Source organism: Ciona intestinalis, unplaced genomic scaffold, assembly GCF_000224145.3.
Source record: "Ciona intestinalis unplaced genomic scaffold, KH HT001227.1, whole genome shotgun sequence".
In the NCBI taxonomy this organism is placed as follows: domain Eukaryota; kingdom Metazoa; phylum Chordata; class Ascidiacea; order Phlebobranchia; family Cionidae; genus Ciona; species Ciona intestinalis.
In genome coordinates, this window is record NW_004191548.1 from 4,616 (window position 1) to 20,837 (window position 16,222).

Consider the following 16,222-nt stretch of genomic DNA (forward strand, 5'->3'; position numbering starts at 1 on the left):
GAGCTAATTTAACCAAATTATGCATTGAGAAGTTATCTTCTACTGGTGCGGAAATTGCTGCTGTTATTTGTGACGGTCCTTCGATGCATTTCAGCATGTATAAAGAATTGGGTGCAAGTTTTGATCTCCAAGATTTTCGCCCTTACTTTCCACATCCATGCAGACCTGGAAAAACCATTTCTGCAATGTTTGATGCCTGCCATATGCTGAAACTATTACGTAATACGCTAGCTGATGGTGGTATATTGATAGATCATAACAGAGAAAAAATTTGCTGGAAATATATTAAAGAACTTGAGTCCTTACAAAGTAGTGAAGGTCTTCATCTTGGAAACAAACTACGTAAAGCTCATATTAATTTCTTCCAGCAAAAGATGAAAGTTAACATTGCAGCTCAAACTTTAAGTCAAAGCGTTGCAGATGCTATTGAATTTTGCACAGATGTATTAAAACTAGCTCAATTCAAGGAGTCGGCTGCTACAGTCAAATTTATTCGTTTGATCAACAACTTGTTTGATATTATGAATTCCCGTCACCCATTTGCGAGAGGATTTAAATCGCCAATGAGATTAGCCAACAAAGGAACATGGCAACTATTTCTTGAAGAATCATTTGCCTACCTCAAAAATTTGAAAGACACTTCGGGTAAATTCATGTATCAGACACGCAGGAAAACAGGATTTGTTGGATTTCTTGGTGATATTGTTTGTTTAAGGAATATATTTACAGAGTTTGTTGAAAAAGAAGATTTAAAATATCTTCTGACATACAAACTATCACAAGACCACCTAGAGCTGTTTTTTTGTTCAATCAGATCTCATGGTGGCTGCAATAACAATCCAACTGTTTTGCAGTTCAAATCTTGCTATAAAAGATTATTATTGAGAAGCCACATTAAAGGAAATGCTGGAAATGCTACCTCACAGGACCCGACCGAACTTCTTTATGTTGTTAAAGACTCGTGTCAAATCAATGGAGCTTGTTTTACAATTAGTGATGCAAGCTTGGCCAGAAAGCATGGATTAGTTGAAGTTTCACCTGTTGCAGCTGACCATGATTACACTGACATGCCCAATTTACCACAATTGAGTGAATATGAAAGTGAAATTGTTATTTATATTGCAGGATTTATAGGAAGGGCTATTTCAAAATCTATTTCCTGCCATTCATGTGCTGAAGCACTTGGCTGTTGGCCAGATACACATCCCACAGCAGAAGTTGTTGTTGGAAAGCTAGCAGAAATTAAAGATAGAGGAGGATTATTCAAACCCAGCAAAGAGCTTGTTAAAGTTACCAAGCAAATTGAAAAATGTTTTCAAAAAATGGTTAGTGAAAACAAAGGCCACATACCAAAAAATAGAAGGTTGCCTGAAATTATTTCCATTGCTGTACTTTCTTCATTTATATCGAGGAATTTTTTTACCTCACTACAAAACACATGCTCCTTAGAATCCACAATGGATAACAATCATGCCATACAATTGGTAAAGAAAATCGTTAAGTGTTATTGCAATGTAAGATTGCATGATTTGGCGAAACAAGAGAATGAGAAAATTACCAAAAGGAATATTAGAAAAACAATGGGTAAATTAGTACTGTTTTCAAACCAATAAAACAGTGATGTAAAGTCTACTTTGTTTGCCCAAACTACTAGCTACCTTGTAAATATTAAAACTTTTGCAATAAATCGGTACCTCTTGGGTGCATGGTGGAACAGCCAAATAAACAAACAAAGTTTAAACAATTTTATTTATTGTTTTCTGCAATGTTCTCAAATATTGTTTTACTGAGCCCCTCTTCCTCCTTGATCCTGACCCCCACTCTTTATATTGTGTCTTTTAATCATTTGCAATTTCCTTGTTCCCACTTTTTTCATCTTACAATGTGCTTTGAAATGCATCTGTAAATAAAAACATGCTTAAGTTATAAATATAAAGACTTTCAAAATATATAATATGGTGTAAGGACGATGCTATTGCAACTCAACCCTAGGCACCAAACATGGGTATGCGTATATTACCTGAAAAATATCAGAATATAAATGAACACACAATTTAACATCTAATACCGGTCCCTTTAATTAGTGCATGTCCGCTATGTCCAAAATATTGACTATCCCAGTTGGACATAGTGAATATTGTGGACATAGCGGACATAGTGAATATTGTGGACATAGCGGACATAGTGAATATTGTGGACATAGCGGACATGCACTAATTAAAGGGACCCCAATAATACCACTTACTGGTTCACATTTGAAGATCCAATATATTTACTCCACCAGGCTTGCATATTAAGTCTTGGGTTACTGGGCAATATATTCACTAACCTAATATACAGACCTACATTTGGTAAAAACTATGGAATAGAGAATGCTGTGCAATAAATATAATACTATTTTTATTACTTTTGTGCCCATCAGCGCTTGTATTTATGTAGTAAATGCTGGTTACTATTTCAGGTATGGATAACACACTAAACAGGCAAATATTTAATCAATTGAATACTTAAAATTATTAAACAAACGCTAAACTGTAAGCATTAACCTACCAAATAACTAAACTGGCCTAATAAACTTGAATAGTTGGTGTAGTTTAAAAAAAAACAGCTAAATCTTCCTAAAATTACTATGCGCCTATCTTTTACAATGGAGACCAAGCGAAATGGGGACGGAGCTGGCGGTCACGTGACTGAAAAGCCAGTATATCGCAGTTTTGGGCAGTTGCGCGTTCTACTCTTTTTTATTTCTATGCACGTGACCGACGCCCCGCACCAGCTGATTATTCGCCCCCGCTTTTCGATGATTGGTTCGCTTACAATGCGTGGCATTCACACCACGTTTCAGTTTAGATGAAGTTGGTTCCACACCAGGTTACAAGTTGGAAGGTTTCAACAAGTTTTCTTGCAAGACTTGAGTTAAGTATTGTTTCATTATAACCAAATATAGCGTTGTATTACTAGAGTATTATTATATCTTTATATTATATTGCTATTGCATTAAAGTATATTACTACTCACCATATTACTTACATTTAAATATATTTAATTATTTCATTTTCTACCAAAGTTTTGTGCTTTTGTTAATATTTTGTTTCTGAAAGCGAAGACTGTTACGTCATAACACGTCACTCGCGACGTTACGTCACAAACGCTTACATATTCTGCCCTAGCGTTGCGTCATAATGCTTATTTATCACGTCATCGCACTACGATTCGCGCTTGTTACGTCACTATACGTTTGTTCTATGCGTGCGTTTCGCGATTTTATTTTCATGGGGCCCCATGCGCGTTTTGTGTCGACGCAAGGCACATTACTTGTATATTCTAATTATATTTGCGCTATGAGCGCGAAGCAAGAAGATCAAAGAATTGGTAAAGTATAAATCACAATTGGCATTATTACGTACATAAGCTCTTTTTAGAAACATCAACGGTGATGTGACGTCACGAAGTGGTGATGACGTAACAGAATAACCCACTTCGTAAGTTTATTGTTTCGTCACAAACTATCTTGAATATAAATAATTTTTTTAATTATAACATATTTTAGAACATGGTATGTGACGTCACAGAGGATCAAGCGGACCATGCCGCAAAGATGGAATGAAGGTAATTATGACGTAATAATATACAAACCGATATTAAACGATTATATTGTTGCAGAAAAGTCAGCGAATAAAGCTGCCGAAGAAAAGCGCAAGGTATTGTATATTATCATTGTTTATTAGAAGTAATTTTACTCTGCATTCTTAAATCTCATTGTTAACTTTGAATTTGTAACAAGTAATACTTAAGTTACTCACTGTGACGTAACTATGTTGTATTTTTTACAGACGAAGAACAAAGACGAAGACGCCAATATAAGGATGCCGGTTTGAGGTGTTTGTAGGCTTAAGTGTGTATAGGTTTACTATAAGTGTGTATAGGCTTAGTATAGGTGGTACGCGCGAAGAAAGAAGATCAAAGACGCCGACAACGGATGTCGGTTTCAGGTGGTTTAGGCTTAGTGTTTAAGTATGAGTGTGTTAGTTGGTGCACTCTTACAGTGTTGCCAGCTATTTTTTTGCTGGGCGTAATGTTGCCAGCTATTCCCCCAAGCACTTTTCAGTTCTTCTACATGTCTTTGAAATAAATGCAAAGGAATTGTTGCAACAATCTTACTTGATAAAGATTAGCATCCACTGTAGTGTTCATTCCTTCCGAGTGTTTTACCTGTCGGGACTTGAATCTTACAGCGGTTTTGTATTGTCTCGGTTTGCTTTGCGAGAACTCTTGTCTTGGTACACATATACTCGAGTAATATCAACGCGCAGTATAATATTGACCTATTTAACTTTAAAATTTCCCACAGTGTTTTAAATTAATTCCATGATAACTGATAATGTCCCACGCTGTTAAAGTTAATATATCCCAATGACGTCACGTTGCGTAATTGTGATGATGGCCACGTCACAGTTTCTCTACGTCACGTCGATACGATGGGTCAGCAACGTCATGACCCTGCGTTCGGTGCGGTTACGTCACGGTCGGCTTAGTTACGTTACAGCTGCGGGTTTGTTACGTGGACGTCGCCGCTTAGCGGTTCGTAACAGCCACAGTATGTCGTAACGGTCGATTCCGTGGGGTAACAGCCGGACGATATTATATTGTGTGAATATATAACTAGAGTATCGCGGTACCAAGATGTTTTCTCAATAAGCGGTCGGGTGATGCAGGCCCGTTGTTGGCTTTGACTCCTTGCAGGTGGGCGCTCGGTGGCGTGCGCACTGCGGGGCTTTTCTGTACGATTTTGTAACTTTTCGTTTGTTGATGTTTCGATGATCATGTTGCGCTTCTTATATGCTTGTTGGTTTGATTGTTTATTGTTGCGTTGTATTATTTTTGTCAATGGGTTTCTTTTCCTTGCTTTGGGTAAGGTCTATCCAGCAAGGGTTTCTCACCAGAGTAGAAACCCACTACCATTGGCTGGGGGCTTGTCGTGCCGTAGTGGCTTTCCACCAACGCCAGCCACATAAACCATGAAGGTATTTTAATCTTTTTTTTTGCAGTATGAATATTAACGACGTCATCTATGCTTTATATTTGCACACGTGTTTAGCGCAGTTTTATGAATTGTTCATTAAAACGAGAAACATCCCATTTTAATTATACTATATCTATGAATTCCGCTGTTGCTAGGAATAAGAAAAAGGCAAACAAAATGTTTGAAAACCAGGGAGTTGTGTAAAAGTTGCTGCAGCGAAATGTTGAAAATACGAAAAGTCTGGAGTTTTCAAAATATTTCGAATAATAGCTCGAAATATGACGTCACAGACACCGCGTTGGCGGTTTCGAATGATAATGACGTCACACTGTGGAATTTAAACGAGGGTTTGCCAGATGAGGTGGGTATGACGTATATGATGACATCACAAATATGACGTAATAAATGACATCATGATTCAGGGTATTTTATTACACGGCCATCACGCCCAAGTTACCACGGTAACTTTCTCCCGTCACCATGGAAACGATGACGTCATACTTGCGACAGGAGCATCTGATTACATCATCGTGTGGAAGCTCGGGGAGGTTTTGGCGGCGCATAATAATGGTATGAGGGAAGGGACTTGGAGTAGTTTATATGTTTTGACAACTGTTGTTTTGCTTCTTTCTCTTTGTTATTAATTTGATCGTCGCTATCATGTTTAAAAAGATAAATAACATCATTATGACATCATTATAACATCATCAGGAACTTTGGTCCGAGGCCACATCTTTAGTTCCACATCGGGGGAATCCCCCAATATTCTTCGATTCTCCCCGAGCACAAAGTACCTTTGTGATGTCACAGACAACGAACTCATGGTTTATGATTATGACAACACAAAGGTGACTGGTATGTCATATTGTGATGTAACTTTACCATAAGTTATCTATAAACACGAGAAACCCCTCTGGTTATAACGTATGGGTTTGAATGACACAACATATTTATTCCAAGATTATTTTCACGGAACCTTGCCGAGATGTTTCGTCGATAGATTTCCAATCTGACACTCTGGTTGCCGTGGTAACAACAACGGGGAGGATTAATATTTGGGATGTTGCTCAATGTTGCCTCGTGTGGCAGCATACCATGGTGCAGGGTAAGCATGACTCAGCATATAATATGCATTGTCATAATAAACATTACAACCAGGGTTATCATGCCTGACAGCGAACGAGTATCAACTTTTCGTAACTTCTGTTTCCTCGAAGGTAAGTATGTTGTTTCTATGTTATGAACTCCCAATCTTAATATCCCCGTTTTATTTACAACGCAAAGGAAACTTTCAATCTTCTTGCTCGTTATTTCCAGATCCATGGATTTGTCGCGAACCCCGAACCTCGGCTTCACTTTCAGAAAGATCTCGATCTTTGTTTGTTACATCATAATTGGGATGGTGAGGTCATAATAGATGCTTTTAATGTCATAATGGATTATTATTACAGGTGATGTAACAAAGGGGATTGTTTTGTCATTATTATGCGTTGAATCACCTCATTGTGATGTCACAAGGTATACAACAATAGTAATTGTTTATCCTTGTTAATTGAGACATTGTAGTCGATCAAGCGTAACGTTCGTGTTGTGTGCGATGAACCGCGTCATCGTTGCGATTAATTGTGACAATCAGGAATCAACTGTGATGCAATATATGGATTGTGACATCATTGAACCCATTGTTGCATCACAAGCATGTTTGTCACAGGATCCGAAAACAAAGAAGGTAAATAAACGCGCGACCACCCCGACCACTTTATGTAACGAATCTTTTCACCCCAGATAACGTGCTGCGTCACCTCAATGTTGGACCCCACCACCCATGTATTCCACCTAACCCTGCCAACCCCCAGTAACCCCCTTTGTAACCCCACAACCCCCACTTTCGTATCCGCCGCTCCACTGGCTGACACATCACCCCTTAGGGGTCAAATAAAGTTCAACAAAACTGCCACGCCCACAAATGACCAACCAATCACCTTCAAACACAAAGTCAGAAGTTCCGGCTACAAATCTTCCCCAAGGTACCAACACTTGGTGGCAGTATATAAATAATTTAACCCCCTGTTATATAGGATGTCTATGTTCAACCCTAAAACCAACAAGCCAAAAAAAGTTACGAAAACGTTGAAGCCGGAACGTCGGGAAACGGAGCCATCTGATTGGTCGATGTTGATGACATCACAAGGGGAGGCGACGTGTTGTTCCGCACCAGTGAGCGTTCGTTCGATCCCAGTTGATGGTGGGTGTTCTATATTTTATTTATCTTTATTTAAGATGTTTATTATTAATTAAACTTCCCTCTCGACCACAATGATGTTCAACCATATTATGGAGTTTTTTTTGTAATAAATTTATTTGTGGTTTACAGAAACAACAAAGCAGTTTGCCTCGCTGTTGAACGATAATAGTGTCCTAGTAATGTCACTCCCACTGCTAGCATCTAACAACAAAACGAAACATGTGACAGGTGGAGTTATTTGTTAGGTTTAACGTAATAGTAACATGGGGGTGACTTGTGGGGAAATTCATCGATCTACATAAAGTTGTTCGTAATTTAAACCTTAACAGGGGCGAGCAATACATTAGGATGTTCGTGGTCACATGGGGCAAGTTGGCTCGGGGCAAGTCGGCACGGGGGTTGGTTACTTACGCATACTAAGGATACTGTGGCTGTGTGGGAAAACCCCTATACCAATACAGCTGCTTTGAGGTTTTCCATATTTGGTGACGAGGATAGAAAGGTTTGTGATGTCATAGTTTGTGATGTCATCAATATTTATAACAATGGTCATTGTTTATAGCAACGTCAAACAAAGGAAATTGTTTCGTCACAATTTTATTATTTGGATAAATTTATTTTGCTTGGTTGCGGAAATTCCTTGTCTTTGTTTAAATTTCATCTGGAGGAAAAGAGTGGAGATGAAATCAAAAGGTTGGTTTGAACATTAGGTTGATTATACAAATATTACGTTTGTGATTCGTAGATATTTATGGAAAGGTAGATCCAAGTTGGTTTGTTCGCGAGAAGCAACGTTGGGGCAAAACATTTCAAGTTTTTCTGCGGCAAATAATTATTATTCATGTAAGTTGTTTACAAACATAGAGATAATATATTATGCTGTGGTTTAAGAAGTCACCGTTGTATTTTCGGACATTTAACGGTAATTGCTCCAACTAATGGTAGGTCAATATTATCACACAATCATAACACCCAATATTCCAACAGACATCGTGTTGGTTGGAGGATCGGATCGAAACATTAATATATATGATTTCAATGTTTGTAAAACCATTGGTATTTACGAGAATGCTCACAGCAAACCAACGCATACTATCGACATTGCTACGGTGGGAATCATAGAAATAATATATTGAAAACAATATATTTTTATGTTTTAATATCATAGGGTTCATCTATTGTGACATCATCAAATGATTTGTTTATGACATCAGCATTTTCTGACGGAATCAAACTTTGGGATTTACGATCGACAAGGTGAAATGCTATTTTTATGGATTTTACAGAAAATAACAAAATAATTTTTTCAGTTCGATTCTTAAATTGAACCAACATTCGAACAAAACAAAGAGTAGCTCATGTGTGACACCTTGTGGAAAGTATATTGCAACAACTTGCGACGAGAAATCGGTGAATTTGGTTTCGAAACCTAATGTTTAATGAATCAATATTAATGATTGAATTAATATGCAAATTACCGTGTATGTAACTTTGTGGATGATTGTTTTTTATATTGCTGTTAAGTGTCTTGCCAAAAATAAATCAAAACCCTCGATTTAATCACAAATTCAATAAAACTTCCAGGTTTACCTTTACGATTGCAGAAGTTTCCACCCACTTCAAATATTAAAATTAAAATCCAAACCGACGAGTGTCAGTTTCACCCCGTGTTCAACACAGGTGATTATGGGGATATTGTATCGTGAAGTTATGTTAATTAATTTGTGACGACACGTATTATGTCCAACATTAATTAAACAATATTAATTATTCTGTTGTTGTTACCAGAAGTAATGTAATACAATAATTAACTCTGGCCGGAAATTGCATAAAAGTGACATATTTTATTGTTTAAAAAAATTGCTTTTTTTAGCAACAGCAGAATCTTGTTTTTACCAGGTCTTTATTCAAATATCATGTTATGCCTGGTAGCAATAATAGTAAGACAATTATTACCAAGTTACAAAATAATTAATTATTTTAACATGATTGTTTCAGTTGTTGGTCGGAACAGATTCGTCAAAAGTTTTGGGTTTTTCTGTCAAAAAGTGAACTATTATGACATCACAGTAACTTTGTGTTTAATTGTTTTTAATTAAATTATTTTCAAGTATTAGTTGTTGTTTATTTGACAATGAGGGGACTAATTAGCGTTGTGTATTTGTTCGTAACGTGTTTGTACGGATCCGTATTCATCATCGCTCCAACCTTTGTTTGTTCTTTATTTTCACCAAAATATTCAAACAAACTTATCAACATTTTGGTTGCAGCGTGGAAGATGCAAGTTGTGGTAATTACTTTGTTTAAAAATTATAATATTTTTTTTTTAAAAAAATTTCCTTTTTTTTTTCCCCCCCCCCCCCCCCCCAAAAAAAAAATGTTCGTCGCAACAAAAGATTTGTCTTGGTAAGTTTGACAGAAATAATATATTTGTGATAATAAAAATAATATATCTTAGAAATGTTCCATGGAATGAAAGTTGTCGTGTCGGGCGATTGTTACGAAACAGAAGGAAACGCAATGATCCTTATGAATCATAGAACGAGGCTCGATTGGATTTATTTGTTTGGTTATCTTTTTCGGGGGAAGATTCTCCACAAACAGAAGATCGTGTTAAAGTCGCAGATAAAGTGGATCCCTGGAGTTGGTGAGCAGATTTATACACCGCAAAACTCCTTGCCCCCTTATAACTAACAGAGAAAACTGAACCTGCTGAAACCTGTGATATATAAAGTTCAAGTTCTTGATGTAGATTTTTGTTTGTTCTATTAAGCAGAAAATTTCTGCTGACCCGAACAACACCTAAAACAAACTTTACCCCCCAAGGTTGGTCGATGCAGGCCGGGGGCGGAATATTTCTCGATAGAAGTTGGGATTCTGATCAAACGAACATCGTTAAAATGTTGGACCATTTTAATATGCTTGAATCGAACTATAATATTCTGTTCTTCCCAGAAGGTGGGTTGAATAACGGTGTTGTATCTTCCATGTATATCGGGGAATGTGTTATATGTTATGTATTCATTATGAAGTGAATTTAATATTTGGTTTCAATCTTTGAAAAGTTGGTGGGTTCTGATATTTGGTTTCAATCTTTGAAAAGTTGGTGCAGTTGAGGTTAAGTCTGTGGGATTTTCTCAATATCATAAAACTATTTGTGGGTTTATTTTTAATTCAAATACACAACCCACAATTTCCAGGCACAGATTTCAGCGAACAAAACAAGATAAAAAGTGACAAGTTTGCTACAAAAGCTGGATTGCCGCGATATGAACACGTCCTCCATCCTAGAGTTGTCGGGTTGAATTGTATTGTTGATCACATGAGGAAAAGTGAGTTGCCGGGTTTACTTTTAATTTATGCTTTTTCCTCAAGTACTTATCACCCATAGCGTGTTATGATTAATTTGACCTTCATTTATCGCATCAAAGAGATCAATAAAGTTCTAATAAATTAACATTATGACATCACAGGCAACAGCATTGATGCTATCTATGACATAACAGTGGCTTATTCTCATGATATTCCACAAAGTGAAAGTGACATCATAATGAGAGGGCCACCGAAAGTCGTACATTACCATATAAGGAGGTATCCAATCTCTGAGGTGGGTGTCCACATTGTTTATCTTGGGAACTTTACGACACTTAACAGCAATCACTGTATTTGTTCTTAAACTCTACACTATATTGCCAGCTTCCAGTGGGAGATGTGTCGTCGTGGTGTCGCAATGTTTGGCAACATAAGGAAAATTTACTTCACGAGTTTTACAACGAACTAAATCTGAGTTGTCGGCAGTTTGAGACAAACATGAAGAAAAATCAAATGTTTTTGTTTTAATCATGGGATTTATATTTTGGGTTTTGTTTTCATTACTTTGTACGTATATGTTGGCAATGAACTTGTATGTTCGTTGTTATTTTGTTGCTGTAGCTTTGTTTTTTATTAGCGGGACTTATTTGTTCGGTGGAATTGAAAAGTTGCAGATAATGTTTTGGGAAAAATTCCACAAAAATTATTAGGATTTCTGTTTAATGTTTTTATAAGATGTTTATGTTATCACGTGACTGGTTGGAGGGAAAATTTTAAATTTGATTTCAGCGGATGTGTTTATGACGTCACGTTACGTCAGCATCGTTTTAATAAAGGATTTCGACACAAAGAGTTGTAACGTCTTTTAATAAAGGTAAATTTGTTTATAATGAGTTTTAATATTTATAGGTTGATGTAGTTTCCTATATAAAATATACACGTGTTGCTAATGCGGTAACATCTACGTAAGCTTGACATGGCGTAAGTCGTGTATTCTTGTAATGCAACAACTTTATTGTTTACACAATTACCCCTATTCTACCGAAGTCATAATTGATGGTAAATAAAATTTCTGGGCCAGATTTTTCACCATAGTTTTTGTGTTTATATATACAATTTAAAAGTATTCATAAAACAATCATTAACATTATTTCTGGTGCATGTATGTAACTTATTTATCTTCGAATGGCGAGCAACGACAGTCGTTATAACATGGGTGCCCTGTTTCATACACCTCGTGCTCGCTTACAAGTCACCATGTATGTAACTTATTTATCCTCGAATGGCGAGCAACGACAGTCATTATAACACGGGTGTTCTGTTTTATACACCTCGTAACCGCTTACGAGTTATCACGTATATGTAACTTATTTGACCTCGAATGGCGAGCAACGACAGTCATTATAACACGGGTGTCCTGTTTCATACACCTCGTGCCCGCTTACAAGTTACCATGTATGTAACTTATTTATCCTCGAATGGCGAGCAACGACAGTCATTATAACACGGGTGTCCTGTTTCATACACCTCGTGCCCGCTTACAAGTTACCATGTATGTAACTTATTTATCCTCGCATGGCGGGGCAACGACAGTCGTTATAACACGAGTGTCCTGTTTCATACACCTCGTGCCCGCTTACAAGTTACCATGTATGTAACTTATTTATCCTCGCATGGCGGGGCAACGACAGTCGTTATAACACGAGTGTCCTGTTTCATACACCTCGTGCCCGCTTACAAGTTACCATGTATGTAACTTATTTATCCTCGCATGGCGGGGCAACGACAGTTGTTATAACACGAGTGTGGTTTGTTTCATACACCTCGTGCCCGCTTAACGACCACGTATATAACTCTATGGGGGATTGTTTTTCTTTATAGATGACAATTTTGACACCCCATTAATGACCACTGTCTGTTGGTGACAGCGACAACCCAATGGATTAAAGACATGCACGCTATACAAATGTAGGTGAATGTATTTGTTGTGATGGTTTATGTTGAAATGTTACAAACCTTGTGTGGAATGCCCACAATGCTTACTTGTTTACCCTGATCAGGAGCTACGTAGTCACCAGCATTATCAGCTTTCTGATTGTTTGAACAATCAAGGTAGTCATATCGTAACCAGTGGTTACAGGTTCGCTGCCACCATTGTAGGGTTGTGTTCCTGGGCAAGACACTTGACGGCAATTTTTTAAACCCAGTAGTCACTTATGGGTTTTCTAAATTGTCAGTTAAGTATCGGCACATTCGCCACAACGGTGGCAGCATCAAGTCTCCGGCAAGTGACAACGAGGTTGATGTCGCATCCTGGGTGTTTTCTCTTTAAATTTAATAGCGTTTTAAATGGTTGAGCCGATAAAAGACACACCTCCCCAAGCCTTGAAACCGGTATCTTCTGATTATCAGGCAAGCACCAATAACCACATGTGCTGCATTATTGATAAGACCGTCTCAATTATAAAGTAACAAATCTGCTGTATTGAAAGAAACCCCACAACTTGTAAGTCAAATATGAAAGTTTATTGATTTCCTTAAACTTCAAAACGATGTAACATAATCACAGAATACAAATGTCCATTTTATATCCAATCAATAAAAAGCAACGAAGCGACAACATCCATGCATCTGTTCCAAAATGTTTATTTACATTCCTCACGTATTGTTTCAAACAACTTCGGCTTTGGAAGGTTCATCAAAGTTGTCGGTCAAATCTGTTGTTATAAAATATTATGAGGGTAATGATGGGCACAATTTTATGAACAAGTATTTGGTCGATACTCTCGTGTTCGACCTTAATTACTTAAAGCAAAACCACAAGAATTTGTGAATAAACAATTTATATAGATAAAATAATCTTCGAAAGAACAGTTTATTCTGATGGTTTATTATGACATCACACCAACCTGGTACTTCATCATCGTCGTCAATTTCCTCGGTCGATTGTTGGTTATCTTGACCACTAGAGGGCTTGGGTACCCCGGTCGCAAGTTTCTTTAGGTTGTTAATATTCTCTGCACCCTGGGAATATTCATACTAAACATCGGATGTACGTTGGGGTAACATCAACTTACAAGTTGGTTTAAAATACTCGGCAACATTTCCGTTAAATGTTTGTTCTCCGCATGACCGGTCACAGCGAAAGTATTGGCCGATGGCGACGCTTGAACTTTTGGGTTGTTGAAGTGAATGACGTTGCCGTCATCCTTGATCATGTTAACCTGGGTGGGAACATGGGTGGATGTTTTATATAAACCCATTACTAACCACTGAGTTGGAGCAATTAATGTTAAGTGTCTTGCCCAAGGACACATACGCCCACAATGGTAGCAGTAACGAGGCTTGAACTCGTTACCTCTGGTCTATAAAGAAGACAAACTTACCTCCTCAATCCCGGGTATATTGTTCACCGCCAACTTTTTAAGCGATCCTTGCAGCTTTTTGTCATCGGTGGAGGCGGTGCGATGAACTACTTTACGCTTTCTTCTCGCTGAACCCTGGGCATATAAACATAGATATCTTATATATTGTTGCTGACAGGAATATTATACACATTTTGTAAAACGGTGTTTTACAAATTTATGTTTGTCTCTATAGATTGAAACTTTGGCACAAATAACTAATCTCATTTTGAAACAAAATAAATTCTAACCTTTCCTCCAATCCTGACTTGGTCTTGCAACTTTGAAAGTTTGTCTTTATTCATGTTGTTATGAGGTGTTTTTACTAAATTTAAATAAGTATTTTAGTTTAACCCAAGCCAGATCTGAAACGAAATACATTTGCATTAAATTTTTTATCTATTTTGACACTAAAACATTATGTTTTTAATTTTTCTTTTAAACTGTCTAATGAAACCACTATACCAATTTAATTCTAACCGAAGTTAGTTTAAATAAAAACTACAAACAAAATTTCAGATTTTTTTCGTTGAACGAAACGGCATGGCAAATCGCCCCTCTAACTTTCACACCTATTCATGTAACATCTGTGCCCACCAAGATTTCAATGTAGGGGCGAATTTTTTCACCATTTTTAAAACGAATGAAACGTATGTATTTTGTCGGGTAAAATTTAAAAAGTAATAATTTTAGAAAATATTTTAATTTATTGCTGAAATTTATAGTTTTATTTTACATGAACATGTAAAAAATATTTGCAATTCGTACGTTACTCCGTGTCAGAGCCATAGAAATACCGAGTAGTCCAACCCATTGTTACGTAAAACACAAATTGAACGGCAATTTGGTTCCAAAATAACACAGTAGGTATAGGGAAAATGCATGTTTTTCGGTGAATTAGAGAAAAACTTAAGTCTAAAAACAATTTTAAAGGTTGAAAAGTGTAAAAAACAAGTGTTATTTGTTTTCTGTATCAAAAAAAGTCAAAAAATGGAATTAGAAGCGGTTGATTTGTGACATTTTAGTCATTTAATGGGGGTAAATTTATATGTTTTTTCAAAAAAATGTTTGGTAATGTAAATAGAAGCTGTTTTACGCCTTTCCACAAAAGGAAATCGCAAATAAAACTCAACAAGTTCGTTTAAATTCATTGCGAAAGTCACCGCTTTTGCTCTATTTTGAACACACAAAGACGGCAGTTGGACTACTCGGTGTTTTTACGACTCTGCTCCGTGTCATTTAAAATAATTTTTTTAGTTCATTTTAAAATTTTACTTTCAAAATTATTAAAAGTCACATTTTCAGTAAAAGCTGGTGAATGCAACCCCGGATGTAAAAATGCGGTAATTTGTGTAAGTAATTTTAGTCAAACTTTGCAGTAGATTTCTTTTATTATTTCCTTTGTTTTTCTGTAACAAAGAAGTTTATCTGTAAGGTCGGACATAAATTGGCTATACCTTTCATGTTTAACACCTTTGACTTTGCAAGTCGATTTAGGATTCTTGTTTCGAAAGAATGTTTGTCGTTAAAAGCTTAGAGAAGTGATTAGTTATTCTTAAATATCGTAAAGTAGTTTGCGCGGTAACATTTTTATATTAACTTTATTTTATAGATTTTATCATTTTTATAAATTATTGCAAATTGCTACTACAATGCCGCTAGTAAAGCGGAAGATTGGCGAACTGAGAGTCGCGGAGTTAAGGGCTGAACTTGAACGACGGAATCTTGAAAGTAAAGGATTGAAAGGAACGTTGCTACAAAGATTACAAAAGGTAAATATATTGGTTATTGTTTAATTGTCGTAATAGTTATATTTTAAATGCAACTTTTTGCAAAAGTGCATTTACCACCATATGCTTCATGTAGAAATAAGTTTATATACACATTACTATGAATCCGGCGCCGTGGTGTAGTGGTTAGAGCGCCTAAACCGTGTGATAACGACTGTCATTTTCCGGCCACGCGAGGATGAAGTAAGTTACATTCATTCATTCAATCGCTGATGGTTTGGAAAAATAGTAAATGAACATTCATCGTGTTATCTAACTTCGTTTATCAACATATTATGTTTAAAAACGAATTTTTTCTGCTAAATGTGTTATAGTAATGTTTCGGTCCCTTTAATTAGTGCATGTCCGCTAAGTCCGCTAAGTCCGCTAAGTCCGCTAAGTCCGCTAAGTCCGCTAAGTCCGCTAAGTCCACTAAGTCCACTAAGTCCGCTAAGTCCACTTTTTATTT

General features: G+C 36.7%; 3 protein-coding genes and 1 long non-coding RNA gene across 5 annotated transcripts; 3 read left to right on the forward strand and 1 right to left on the reverse strand.

Moving 5' to 3' along the window:
- Nucleotides 1–3,661: 3,661 nt before the first annotated feature.
- On the forward strand, nt 3,662–3,940 carry LOC113475728. Its single transcript, XR_003397501.1, has 2 exons — nt 3,662–3,701; nt 3,834–3,940. It is a non-coding gene; the product is annotated as an uncharacterized LOC113475728 (long non-coding RNA).
- A 1,050-nt stretch (nt 3,941–4,990) lies between these two features.
- Nucleotides 4,991–9,384, forward strand: LOC101242448 (WD repeat-containing protein 27-like). The gene is made up of 20 exons (XM_018817281.2): nt 4,991–5,024; nt 5,179–5,384; nt 5,446–5,593; nt 5,735–5,871; nt 5,984–6,128; nt 6,182–6,240; nt 6,341–6,425; nt 6,475–6,541; nt 6,590–6,752; nt 6,809–7,050; nt 7,102–7,268; nt 7,398–7,496; nt 7,598–7,770; nt 7,831–7,961; nt 8,014–8,111; nt 8,256–8,377; nt 8,437–8,525; nt 8,579–8,678; nt 8,853–8,948; nt 9,267–9,384. The coding sequence occupies exons 2-20, from the start codon at nt 5,244–5,246 to the stop codon at nt 9,318–9,320; spliced, it is 2,316 nt and encodes a 771-aa protein (XP_018672826.1). The 5' UTR covers nt 4,991–5,024; nt 5,179–5,243; the 3' UTR covers nt 9,321–9,384.
- On the forward strand, nt 9,385–12,586 carry LOC100176558 (lysocardiolipin acyltransferase 1). 2 transcript variants are annotated; one of them, XM_002129563.4, is made up of 8 exons: nt 9,385–9,558; nt 9,665–9,674; nt 9,727–9,915; nt 10,095–10,226; nt 10,469–10,600; nt 10,742–10,875; nt 10,965–11,454; nt 12,462–12,586. In XM_002129563.4, the coding sequence occupies exons 1-7, from the start codon at nt 9,403–9,405 to the stop codon at nt 11,106–11,108; spliced, it is 897 nt and encodes a 298-aa protein (XP_002129599.1). In that variant the 5' UTR covers nt 9,385–9,402; the 3' UTR covers nt 11,109–11,454; nt 12,462–12,586. The 2 variants fall into 2 exon arrangements, with proteins under 2 accessions (XP_002129599.1, XP_026696173.1); XM_026840372.1 differs by having other exon boundaries at nt 9,541–9,558; nt 9,665–9,678.
- A 505-nt stretch (nt 12,587–13,091) lies between these two features.
- ci-btf3 (basic transcription factor 3) lies at nt 13,092–14,332 on the reverse strand. The gene is made up of 5 exons (NM_001033003.1): nt 14,236–14,332; nt 13,967–14,080; nt 13,658–13,804; nt 13,490–13,604; nt 13,092–13,297 (listed from the first exon to the last, which is right to left on the reverse strand). The coding sequence occupies exons 1-5, from the start codon at nt 14,287–14,289 to the stop codon at nt 13,251–13,253; spliced, it is 477 nt and encodes a 158-aa protein (NP_001028175.1). The 5' UTR covers nt 14,290–14,332; the 3' UTR covers nt 13,092–13,250.
- Nucleotides 14,333–16,222: the final 1,890 nt, after the last annotated feature.